Source organism: Haliotis rubra, unplaced genomic scaffold, assembly GCF_003918875.1.
Source record: "Haliotis rubra isolate DU_JTF1 unplaced genomic scaffold, ASM391887v1 Scf204, whole genome shotgun sequence".
NCBI classification, from domain to species: Eukaryota; Metazoa; Mollusca; class Gastropoda; order Lepetellida; family Haliotidae; genus Haliotis; species Haliotis rubra.
Window position 1 is genome coordinate 345,521 of NW_025766048.1, and position 12,088 is coordinate 357,608.

At 47.2% G+C, this 12,088-nt stretch overlaps 1 protein-coding gene across 1 annotated transcript in view; it reads left to right on the plus strand.

Moving 5' to 3' along the window:
• LOC124275905 (E3 ubiquitin-protein ligase UBR4-like) overlaps nucleotides 1-12,088 on the plus strand; it is a 171,897-nt gene that overhangs the window by 9,335 nt on the left and 150,474 nt on the right. Inside the window, 3 exon segments of the mRNA XM_046711589.1 lie at nucleotides 369-615; nucleotides 9,372-9,431; nucleotides 11,901-12,082. Of these exon segments, the coding sequence (XP_046567545.1) occupies nucleotides 369-615; nucleotides 9,372-9,431; nucleotides 11,901-12,082 (489 nt within the window).

The following is a 12,088-nucleotide window of genomic DNA, read 5'->3' on the forward strand; positions in this document are numbered from 1 at the left end:
CGTGCGTGTGTGTGTGTTTTAAAATGTCGAGTGTCACCTTACAGTATCCCTTTGGCAGGGTGTTCTAGATGGTAAATAGTGGTCAAATAAAGAAGGATCTTCAGGGGTACCCTAATCATGCTAATGTTATAAATAAAACATTTAAGAAAACATGTTAGTATTAACCTTTACTTATCCTGATTATAGTTCATAGGCTTGCAGACTTGGTTGAGACGTGCCATTGTATCCCAATTATGTAAATCAATGCTCATGCTGTTTATCACTGGATTGTCTGGTCCAGACTCAATTATTCACAGACCACAGTACAGCGTTGAACACCGACCAACCATCATATTCATACCCAAAACATGCATTTCTGATTTTTGCAGCTATCAGGCACTGCTGAGCGATATTTCCATTGTATGGCGTGCTTTCTCCCTCCCTGCTCTTGAGCCTCTGACCCCGAAACGCCTGGAGAAAATTGTCACAGCAACCTTGAGCTGCCTCTATGCATCAGTGACAGTTGCCATGGCAAACACTATAGTGAACATGGTGAAACCGACAGCAGCTAACCAGCCGTCAGCATCCAAGGATGAGGAGATCGAGGGGTATGGAACAAGCATTGTACAGAAAACGGTGAGTAAGGCTTCATGAACAAAGTGGCTACTTGTTGAAATGTTGTGGCCTCAGGCCCTTGTTGAAGCATGAGATCATCAGTGGTTTCACTACGTAACCATGGTTATCTGACTGGGTGTTCATTGTGTGTAGGGCGGTGGGGTAGCCTAGTGGTTAAAGCTTTGGCTCGTCACGTTCAAATCCCCACATTGGTGCAATGTGTGAAGCCCATTTCTGGTGTCCCTCGCCGTGATGTTGGAAATTTTTAACTAATCCTGCACTACTTACTTCCTGCACTTATTGCTTACGGCTCGAAAAGCGTGGCTTGCCAGACGATGTCAAAAAGACGTAGAACTGCAATCACTTCCTGGTCTCGGCTGCTTACTGCGTCATGCGCACAATCGAAGGTGACGCCAGCCACCTCAGATTATTGCTTTTCGCATTGCGCCTAGGAGGCGGTTGTTTGCCAGCTCAACTTGTATCCCACGGGATTATATTTTGTGAAGCATTAATAAAGACTGACTTTGTGTATATTTGTTTTTGTACCCCTCTGAGAAGTGTAGGTATTATCTTTCACTTTCTTTTTGTCATTCAGTAGTTCTGTGTAGTGATGTCGCTCGTTTATACACGGTCCCGTCATCACACTTTCACTTCGCCATTAAAACACTTTGCCGTATTTGATAACGCCGTTGTGTTTTCATTTGGTTCAGGCTTATATACTATACCATATAATAGTGGTATATTTATTGTGCCTGTATTATGGTCTCTTAAACTTTCAGTTATTTTGAGACTTTTGTTCTCAACTTTGCTGTTATATTCATTACTTGGTATGTCGCGCTTACTGGGTTTTCTGCTTCATTGCAGATCTATGTACAGCCCAGTTGTATACATTGTCGGGTGGGAAGTCTCAGAAAGACCCTCATCCCCGATGTTTGAAATGTACTACTCAATGTACCTCTGGCCATAAATGTGCCAGCTGCGCTGTGCTATCACCCAAGAGTTTCTCCGCTTATCTACAGGTTGTTAAGAAGCCTGGGACAACAGAGACGGAAGAGTATGTCTACTACTTCGACACCGGTCTTGACGACCACTCACGCGTCACGCCAAGTGTTACTGCGGCGTCAACTGTGTCAACGAATGCGCCTGTCACCAGCATTCAGATTATGTCTTCGCCGCTTATGTCGCCGGGTGTTACAGCGTTTACGCCGGGCGCTTTGCAGCTTCGTCGGCTTGGATCGGCGGCGCTTCGGGCGCTGGCACTCCCTCACCTCCTCCGCTGTTGCCGATGTCATCTCCACAACGACCGATGGGCCAGCAGTTTGCGCCGTATCAGACCCCCAGCCAGTGTTCCCGGGCAGACGCCTTATCGCGATCAACCACATACGGGTTTCAAATGCCTCAGGCGTCTATGATGCAAACGCCATAATGGCCACCAGCAGTTTGATGTATCCACGCCAGCACTCTCTTGACTTTACTATCAGGTCAAGCCGGTACATCAGCGCCTATGCCGCTTATGCCACCAGCTACATCGGCGCTCTTTCCCTCTGGGCCTCCAGCCTTTGCCACCTTTGCCACCTCCGACGATTTCGCTTCTGCCCTCCAGCATCGGTGCCTATCTTGTCAACTTTGTCTGCTCCTGTGCCTACGCTTAACGCCTCCGCTAGGCCCACGCCTTCGGCAGGCGAACATAGGTCGAGACCTCGTAGTAAGCGCCTTCTGCTAAGGCGTCGCCTGCACGTAGCCGTTCCCTTTGCCGCTTCGCTCACCGTCCTCTGAGAGGGACTTTGCCCCAGACTATGAGAGGAAGACACGGGCTCTAATCACCTTGGCTTTGATCACGCGTTTTGACTGGATTGCTGATCGTTTAATAGCCTCAGTCCCTTCACCAGGCCCTGATGTTGCAAAGTCACTTACTATTTGGGACTCACCTTCCTTAATGTTACCAGCACATGAGGCGGTCAGAGAGATTCTCTCTACCCTTGATGAAGATTTCGGCGGGAATGTCTCTCAACCCAACTATTAAAGCGCCTAGAGTGCGTCGTGATGACTATCCTATTCATGGCTTGGACTTTGCCCAGACAGTGACTAAGGTGGATGAGGAAATGAAACGTGTGACAGGTTCTTCCTCTGTGTCCTCCTATAAAGTTCAGGATACAAGGGTCGCTGCTTTGGACTTAGAGCTTAAAGCGTATGCTCCGCCTCTATATCGGCATTGGCGTCAGCGACTGATGCCATCACTCAGGATCTTAAGGAAATAAATCCGATCGACTGGATCATCTTACAACTATGATGCTATGGCAGGGTAAAGTGATCACTGACCTCGTGGAACACCTTAGGTCGGCGCTTGCCAACGCTGCGTCGCACTGTCGTCGGGCAAGGCTTCCTCTCCTTTCTTCATGGGATTCGAATTTCAGCGGAAATTATTCCACCAACCCTGGTCATCGTCGTCACTGTTTAACGATGCCATTCATGATGTTTATCGGCAGGTGTGATTTTGCCAAAGGGGAGACTGCCTTGAAAGCGTTTCAAAGGGACAACGCCCTGCCTCCACGCCATCCAACACCTACCAGCCTCGGCGACCGCCTGTTCGGCGTAAGCCAGAAACTCAGCGCCGCCTCGCGTGGCGGGGACGTGGTGCCAAGCCTAGATCAGACAAGGGTGGATATCAACGTCGCCGTGCTCCGCCCCAGGCGGCGGGCGTAGGGGCAAGTGAAGTGAGGGACACGCCGCGACTGGACACTCCCACCTCCAGTCGTCCCAGTTTATCCTACACCGGTAGGTGGGAGAATAGGATCTTTTGGGAAAATTGGTCCATCCTAGAGGATCCATACGCCACCGATATATTGAGGCAGGGGTTTCGGCTCCTCCTCCTCCGATCCACCTCTGACAATGTTCCCGCCCGCACAATCACTCTCAGGTTCAACACAACCTTCTAGCGGAGAACATAGCGATTTTGTTGGAGAAAAGAGCCATCGAACTCCTCCCGTATCCCATCATAACACCAGGGTTTTATTCTCCAATATTCTTAGTGTCGAAGAAAGGGTCCGCGAAAATGAGGATGATTCACAATCTGTCCTATTTCAACGAGACTTTCCTGGAACGCCCTCCGCTTCTCGAATGACGCCCTCGAATACCTCAAATCTATGGTATGCGCCAACGACTTTCTCATCAGCCTGGACCTACAGGATGCATACCTCCATGTTCCATACGCCCCAGCGACAGGAAGTACCTGCGCGCTTTATTTTCAACAATCAACATTTCCAATGGGCTGTCCTCCCATTTGGAATTTCAACGGACCCGTGGTTGTTCACACGCATCACAACTCCTATTTCCGGTATCTACATTTGAGGGGCATCAATTTCGACCGATTGCCTGGACGATTGCCTTATGCACCTGTTAGACCGTCTACTTCTTATACAACAACGGGATTTCACCCTTAGTCTGTTGCGCCAACTAGGGTGGCTGGTCAACTTGGACAAATCGGAGCTTGTTCCGACTCACACTCTGACGTTCATCGGAGGCCATTTCCAGACGGACAAGAACCTAGTTCAGATTCCCTGGACAGGTGGGACAAGATTCAGTCTCTGATTCCACGCGTGCACTCTCCCAACCTCTGTCCCTCAGAGAGTGGCAGTCACTTCTGGGATTGTTGACGCCGGCGCAGGATCTTACCAGCAGAGGCGTCTTCAACTTCGTCCTCTGCAGCGGTTTCTTCAACCATACATTCGTCTGGGCAGACGTTCATCAACGGTTTTGCCTTCCACCTCAGTTACATCACTATCTTCTTTGGTGGACTCGCCCATTGAGCGTCTTAGGGAGTCTCTTTGACAGAGCAGCCTCCGGATTGCCAACTGTTCGTGGACGCCTCCCTGCAGGGTTGGGAGCGCTCACTTACCGCGACCAGACAGCCTCCGCCTGTGGTCGGGTCAACACATCAACTGGCATATAAACAGTCTGGAGTTGGAGGCCGTGATCCTCGCTATTCATCATTGGGCACATCGACTACGAGGAACTTGTCTTCTAGTGGCTACAGACAACACCACGGTCGTATGGTACATACGAAGGCAAGGGTCGACACACTCACAGTTTCTCCTCGATCAGACATTTCGGCTCTTTCAACTGGTCGACGATCTCCACATTCTGTTGAGAGTTCGGCATATTCCGGGGTGCCGCAATATACTAGCAGACGCTCTCTCGAGACCCGACAGAGTTGCTCCCACGGAGTGGATGCTACACAAGGAGGCCTTCACTCTTTTAAGTCACGCACTGGGTTATCCAAACATAGATCTGTTTGCCACCAGCCAAAACCATCAACTGCCAGTGTATGTGTCCCCAGTCCCAGATCCAGCGGCTTGGGCGGTGGATGCTCTCAGCCTATCATGGGAGGGACTTCACGCCGTATGCGTTCCGCCACCAGTTCTATTACCCAAAGTTCTCGCAAAAGTCAAAGGAGACAACTTGCTTACGACTAATTTTGGTCGCGCCTTTGGTGGCCAGCCAGGAACTGGTTTCCCGTTCTACAAAGTCTAGTGGTAGGAGATCCCTTCCCTCTACCCACGGAGGAACGTTCTAGTGCACCTCACAGCCATCTTCCGCATCCGCTCCAGACCGATTCAATCTGCACGCATGGACCATTTGCAGAAAGCACTGAGTGCTAAGGGTTTTCGGCTAGAGCAGCCAAAGCCATTGCGACGGCGCACAGAACTTCTACTAGACATTTGTATGACGACAAGTGGCAGTCGCGTTGAACGCTTTTTGTGTTACCAAGAAGCAGGATCCGCTGACTGTGTCTCCTCAGTTCATAGCAGATTTCTTACTTTATCTCCGAGCGTCCAGGCGTCTGAAGGGAGGCACCATTGCCACGTATTTGGCGGCAATTAGCTCTGTTTTAGCGATTCCCACTGACAGAAGGATTTCCAAAATCCAGAATTACAGGCCATGCTTCGCTCATTCCGACTTGAAGACCAGAAGTTGAAGTTTAGATCGCCCGGCATGGAATCTCAACACTGTTTTAGACCATCTCCGTGGTGCACCGTTATGAACCTCTTGATAACGCTTCCCTCGCTGATTTATCCAGGAAGACGGCATTTCTGTTGTCATTAGCGACTGCGGCTAGAGTGAGTGAGGTTCACGCTTTGACATGACTAGGATCAAGTTTGAGCGTCGTCGTCATGGTTCTGTGCACTTAGGTATGTGTTGGGATTTCATCGCTAAAACCAACTACCAGGACAACCTGATCGCCAGTTTTCCATCCCGCCATTATCATCTATTGTTGGCTCTGAAGACGATGCGGAATTACTGTTATGTCCGATTCGATGCGCTCAAAACTTACATTGATCGCACCAAAGCGTTCGTGGGTACAAGGAAACGTTTATTTCTTCCACTGTCCCGGCGTCGCAGTCAGATGTCAGCAAAAAAACACTATTGCCTTATGGTTAAGAACAACCATTCTTCAGGCATATAAAGCGGCTGGGCTGGACCCTCCTACGTCCTCTCATCCCCACGAGATTCGAGCACTTGCTTCGACTATGGCACTTCACAGTAATTGCACTGTGTCATCCATTATGCAAGGTTGTTTTTGGCGGTCGGACACAGTGTTTGCCAGTCATTACTTGCGCGACATGGCTGTCAAGGACGCAATGATGTCCACAGCTTCGACCATTGGTGGTTGCTCAGCAACTCGCCATTCCCCGAAGAAAGTGACCCTCCTGCCTTGTGTTTCCTTCCACGGACCACCATGTGGGGAATGAGTTGTTTTTCTTCACAAACAACTAGGTATGTCAGTTAAGGAGTTATCCTTGTTTTTTCAAGTCCATGCTTTTTGCTGCATTCCTTAAGCTTCGCCAGCTTTAAAATTAGTGGGTTCTTTTCATTTAAGACGCAGTCTTATTTGCGAATTACCGCTACTTGATCGTCCCTCGCTAATTCGCTCTCTGTTATAGGCGCGTTATCAACGCTTCCCGAGCACGGGATTACGGATTGAGCTGGCTGCTATTACGTGCTGCGGCGATCCCTCAGATGACACGCCCACCTTCCAGCCTGTCGGATAAAGTGCAGGAAGTAAGTAGTGCAGGATTAGTTAAAAATTTAGTAAAATCTAAATATTTTTTATATTTGTATACTTATCCTGCACTACTTATGATAAGGGCCCACCCTGTGCTATCAGCTACCTCCCCGCTTAGTTTTGCCATCTGTGGGATTTCTAAGCAATAATCTGAGGTGGCTGACGTCACCTTCCGGTGACGCATGCGCAGACGAGTAAGCAGCCGAGACCAGGAAGTGATTGCAGTTCTACGTCTTTTTGACATCGTCTGGCAAGCCACGCTTTTCGAGCCGTAAGCAATAAGTGCAGGAAGTAAGTAGTGCAGGATAAGTATACAAATATAAAAAATATTTAGATTTTACTAATATTGCTAAAAGCGGTGTAAAACCAAACTCAGTCAGTCATTGTGTGTACCAATGGAGTAGATTGTTGTCCTGCTTATTAGAACTGCAGCATTCACAACTTTCACTCACAGTTGGTTTGAGGTACTCATTGCTGACGTGGGGCGGTGGGGTAGTCTAGTGGTTAAAGTGTCCGACTTTTCCCCTAAAAAATTGTTGACAATTCACTCAATACGAGTGTGTGACCCCCGGCAATGGTCTCGGTGTCATTTAAAGGTATTTGTAGGTGCATTTTATTTATTCTTTATCTGAAGAAGTCCTCCTTTGGGTACATGTAAGCATTTAACTGTCCATTTTAAACTCCTATGACAGTTGTAACAATATTTTAATAAAAAATATTTACAAAACAAAAAACTTGTTTTTGTCTTGTGACACCACCCCTACAGCCAAGAGCAGGTAACTCTCGCTGTCTACTTTGTACCTCACTTTTCATGCTATCGTTTCTCAGGAAGGATGTGCGTGTGTTCATTCTCATTAATCTTTCCTTGTCCCTACAAAGATGAGTGATAAGTATGTTTCCTTTCTTTACGTATGGGCGTTAGAAGGAATTCATATGTAGGTATTTTCATTCATGAATTGTAACTTTGCTGGTGGGTCCCCCATTCTCTTCCAAATAGTTGGTTGGGAGGTAGGGTTGATTGATACGCTTCTAAGCCAATCAGCGTATGAGCTTGACATTTCTATTCCCTGCCCTGTTTTGCTTACCCAGGTAGATTCTTGGTAGATTCCATTGGAGAATGGGTTTAGTTTTGTCAGGCAGAATGCCACTTCCGACTTACTATCTATGGGAGTCTGTCTTATGTTTATATGTACCCCAAGGAGGACTTCTTCTGAAAAAGAATCGCGCAAACCTGTAGAGGTTTCTGATTCTTTGAAGAAAGTCCTCCTTGGGGCACGGCCACCCGCCTCCCCACATTCTGTTTTCAGCATGAAAAGTGAGGTACGATGTAGATAGCGAGAGTTACCTGCTCTTGGCTGTAGGGGGCCCTGAGGGGCCCTGTAGGGGTGGTCTCACAAGACAAAAACAAGTTTTTTGTTTTGTAAATATTTTTTATTAAAATATTGTTACAGCTGTTTTGAAATGGTCATTTTAATGCTTATATGTACCCCAAGGAGGACTTTCTTCAAAGAATCAGAAACCTCTACAGGTTTGTTCGAATTTACTTTGCGATACAAAATTTATGAAGTATTTGTTGAGTACCTCTCTGCCATGTGACATTTTCGACTTTGCGTAACCCAGCCTTGCTGATATATCATCAAGGTGTTTGTGGAATTATTTTATACCTACCTTCTTTTTGTGACAAAGTGCACACACAAATTAGTTTGCTTGACTTTTAGAGAGAAAAGATATAAGTTTAAAAAATCAAACAAAACATTTGGACAAGAATTTAACAGATCAAACATGAAATGAGAAATGACATTAATGACGAACATTTCCCGAACCGGGCGGGCGGGCGCTCCATGGCCTTGTCCAGAATATACCTCGGGGTATAAATTAGGCTAGCCCAGATTATACATGGGGTATAGTCTGGGCTTGCCCAGTTTTACCCAGGGTATACTTAGTCTGGGACAGAGGTATACTCTGGCCTGTTACAGCGGGTCTTTGGCGTAACAAGCAAACACTTTGACCACACGGCTACCCCACCACCCTAAGGACCTATTGACCACCTCCATGATCCCATGAACAGGTCAGGGGCGGCAGGGTAGCCTAGTGGTTAAAGCATTCGCTCGTCACACCGAAGAACCCACATGGGAACAAAATGTGAAGCCCATTTCTGGTGTCCCACTCTGTGATACCTGCCAGGAGTCTAAATTTGATAGTTCAATCCCCAGGACTTGTGAAGGTCCGGGTTAGAATTGAGCTTCAGTAACCCATGCTTGTCGTAATAGGCGACTTACGGGATCGGGTCAGGCTCGCTGACTTGGTCGACACATGTCATCGGTTCCCCATTGTGCAGATCGATGCTCATGCTGTATATCACTGGATTGTCTGGTCCAGACTCAATTATTTACAGACCGCCACCATGTAGCTGGAATATTGCCGAGTGCGGCGTAAAACTAAACTCACTCACTCACTCACTGATATAAGTCTGGTGACTGTTAACCTTCCACCGCCTCATGACACATGTCATCATATCCCAAGTGTGAAGATCAATGCTCATGCTATAGATCACTGGATTGGTTGGTCCAGACTTGGTTGTTTACAGGCCACTGCCATATACCTGGAATGTTGTTGAAAGCAACATTAAACAACAAACCAACCAACTTAGTTGTATGTCAGGATATTATGATCATTGATGATTGATTTTGAAGTTATTGTGGTTTCTTTTCAGCTTGATATATGCAACACTGTCGCTACTGCTGTGAGGAGTTCAACCAGAGCAGGGGGAAGTGTATGTATACTGTCACAGATCTTTGTCTCTGTTTTAGACTTAATATAATGCTTGGTGTGGCAATATCATACAGGCGCCGTAATGTTCCCCACCGTGATATTGCTAGAATATTGCTAAAAGCAGCGCAAAACCTAACTCACTCCCATACAGGGGCGGTGGGGTAGCTTAGTGGGTAAGGTATTCGCTCATCGTGCCGAAGACCAGGGTTCGATTCCGACATGTGCACAATGTGTTAAGCCCATTTCTGGTGTCCCCCACCATGATATTGCTGGAATATTACCAGCAGCGGCGTAAAACTAAACTCACTCACTCACTCACTCACTCACTCACTCACTCACTCACTCACTCACTCACTCACTCACTCACTCACTCACTCACTCACTCACTCACTCACTCACTCACTCGACTGCCTGTGGTTAGAGCGTCTGCCCTGAGAGCAGAAGGGTCATACCAAAAGACGTTAAAATATGGTGCTTGTTGGTCCCTGCCTGGAGCACGGCATTAATGGGTACAACAAGGACTGGTCGGCTCAGAGTCATTATGATGTGTCTGAGTGGGGTATTCATGCTTCACTGCGGCATGGTATCTCAGTGGGCTAGCACTATAAAACCAGCTTCAGTCTGGGCTAGTACAAGCAGCCGCACATATACATACACACGCATCCACGTCGTCATATGAGCGAAATATTCTACAGCGCAACGTTAAACCCAATTTCACCTCACCTCACCTCACTCACTCATGCACTCACAGTCTCCACTCACTCCACTCTCTCTAACCCACTCACTCCTTCACTTACCCACTCACCGACCCACTCAGTACCATACACCTGCTTTACAATGACATTTTCTTCAATGCCATTGTTTAATCCATACATTTCACTGTAAACCGCCAAATAACATGAGTTACACTGACCTCAGTTTTAACCTGTAACTTGATAAATGTTGACACTCTTCCTAGTGGAGCAGCAAGGGTCACCTATGAGGTACCCAAACCAGCATAACCACATTTTCTCTTGTGGTAAAGTTTGATGCAATGTTATCAATGGTTCTGAAAACTCGTGATGACATTGTCTGTGATTTAGATGGACATATCAGTTGTTAGTACATGTCTTTACTTCATCAGAGACCGCCTCCGTGGTGTAGTGGTTAGAGCGTCCGGCCAGAGAGCGGAAGGTCGCGGGTTCGATCCCCAACTGCGTCATACCAAAAGACGTTAAAATATGGTACTTGTTGGTCCCTGCCTGGCGCTCGGCATTAACGGGTACAACAAGGACTGGTTGGCTCGGAGTCAGTATAATGTGTCTGAGTGGGGTATTCATGCTTCACTGTGGCATGGTATCTCAGTGGGCTAGCACTATAAAACCAGCTTCAGTCTGGGCTAGTACAAGCAGCCACACATACACATACACACGCGTGCACGTCGTCATATGAGCAAAATATTCTCAAGCACGACGTTAAACCCAATTCCACCTCACCTCAAGAAAATACATGTCCCAGGTTCATTAAATTAGTCATTGTAACTAAAAAATGAGCTATTCTTCGGATTGTCTGGTCTGGTTAAACCCATTTTGGGCTGGTAACATTTTGAAGTTACCAGCCCTGATGACTGGCTGGGATTTTGGCTTATTTCATACGCTGGAAAGATACAGATTTTACATCCTGGCCGTCACTGACACATAACATCTGCCCTCCATTTAGTATCTCTGGTGCATGTTTTATCATACATTCACTGTAATGCTGTGCCAAATGTACTTAGTGTGACCCTTAGTAATAACTGTTTCTGAAGAGCTACATCTGCTTCCACATGGGACAGATGGCCTTGGTCTTCATCCCTCTTTGAACTGGGCTAACCTTTGATGCTGTCATCCATATGCTGATCACAGATAATAGGCATCTGCTGGACATCATTGACTGGAATGTGTGAAACCCATTTCTGGTGTCCCCTACCATGATATTGCTGGAATATTGCTAAAAGCGGAGTAAAACCATACTCCACTCACTCACTCACTCACTCACTCACTCACTCACTCACTCACTCACTCACTCACTCACTCACTCACTCACTCACTCACTCACTCACTCACTCACTCACTCACTCACTCACTCACTCACTCACTCACTCACTCACTCACTCACTCACTCACTCACTCACTCACTCACTCACTCACTCACTCACTCACTCACTCACTCACTCACTCACTCACTCACTCACTCACTCACTCACTCACTCACTCACTCACTCCAAGCAGCATTACTTAACTCTTAACCTGTGAAGAGATCCGGGTTAGAATTAATCTTCAGCAACCTTGGAATACTGCTAAGTGCAGCGTAAATTACTCGCTCACTCATATCCCAAATTGTAGGGTTTGATGCTTGTGTTGTCAATCACTTGGTTGTCCAGACTAAATTAATGTATAGACTGATGTCATGTGGCTGTGCTATATAAACAAAGATAACTTAATCTTTCTAGGTTTCCCAGAATTTGAACCTGTTGGCTGCCTGGGTGCTGCTGAAGGGCCTGCAGGGAATCCTGGGTCTGACTCCAGCCATGATCCTGGAGAGGAAGGATGCTGGGAAGAGCAAGTCCGGCGAGACAGGACAGAAGGGGAAAGAGTCAAGCTCTCCCTCAAGCAGGCCCATCTCTGGGAGAAGGTACGT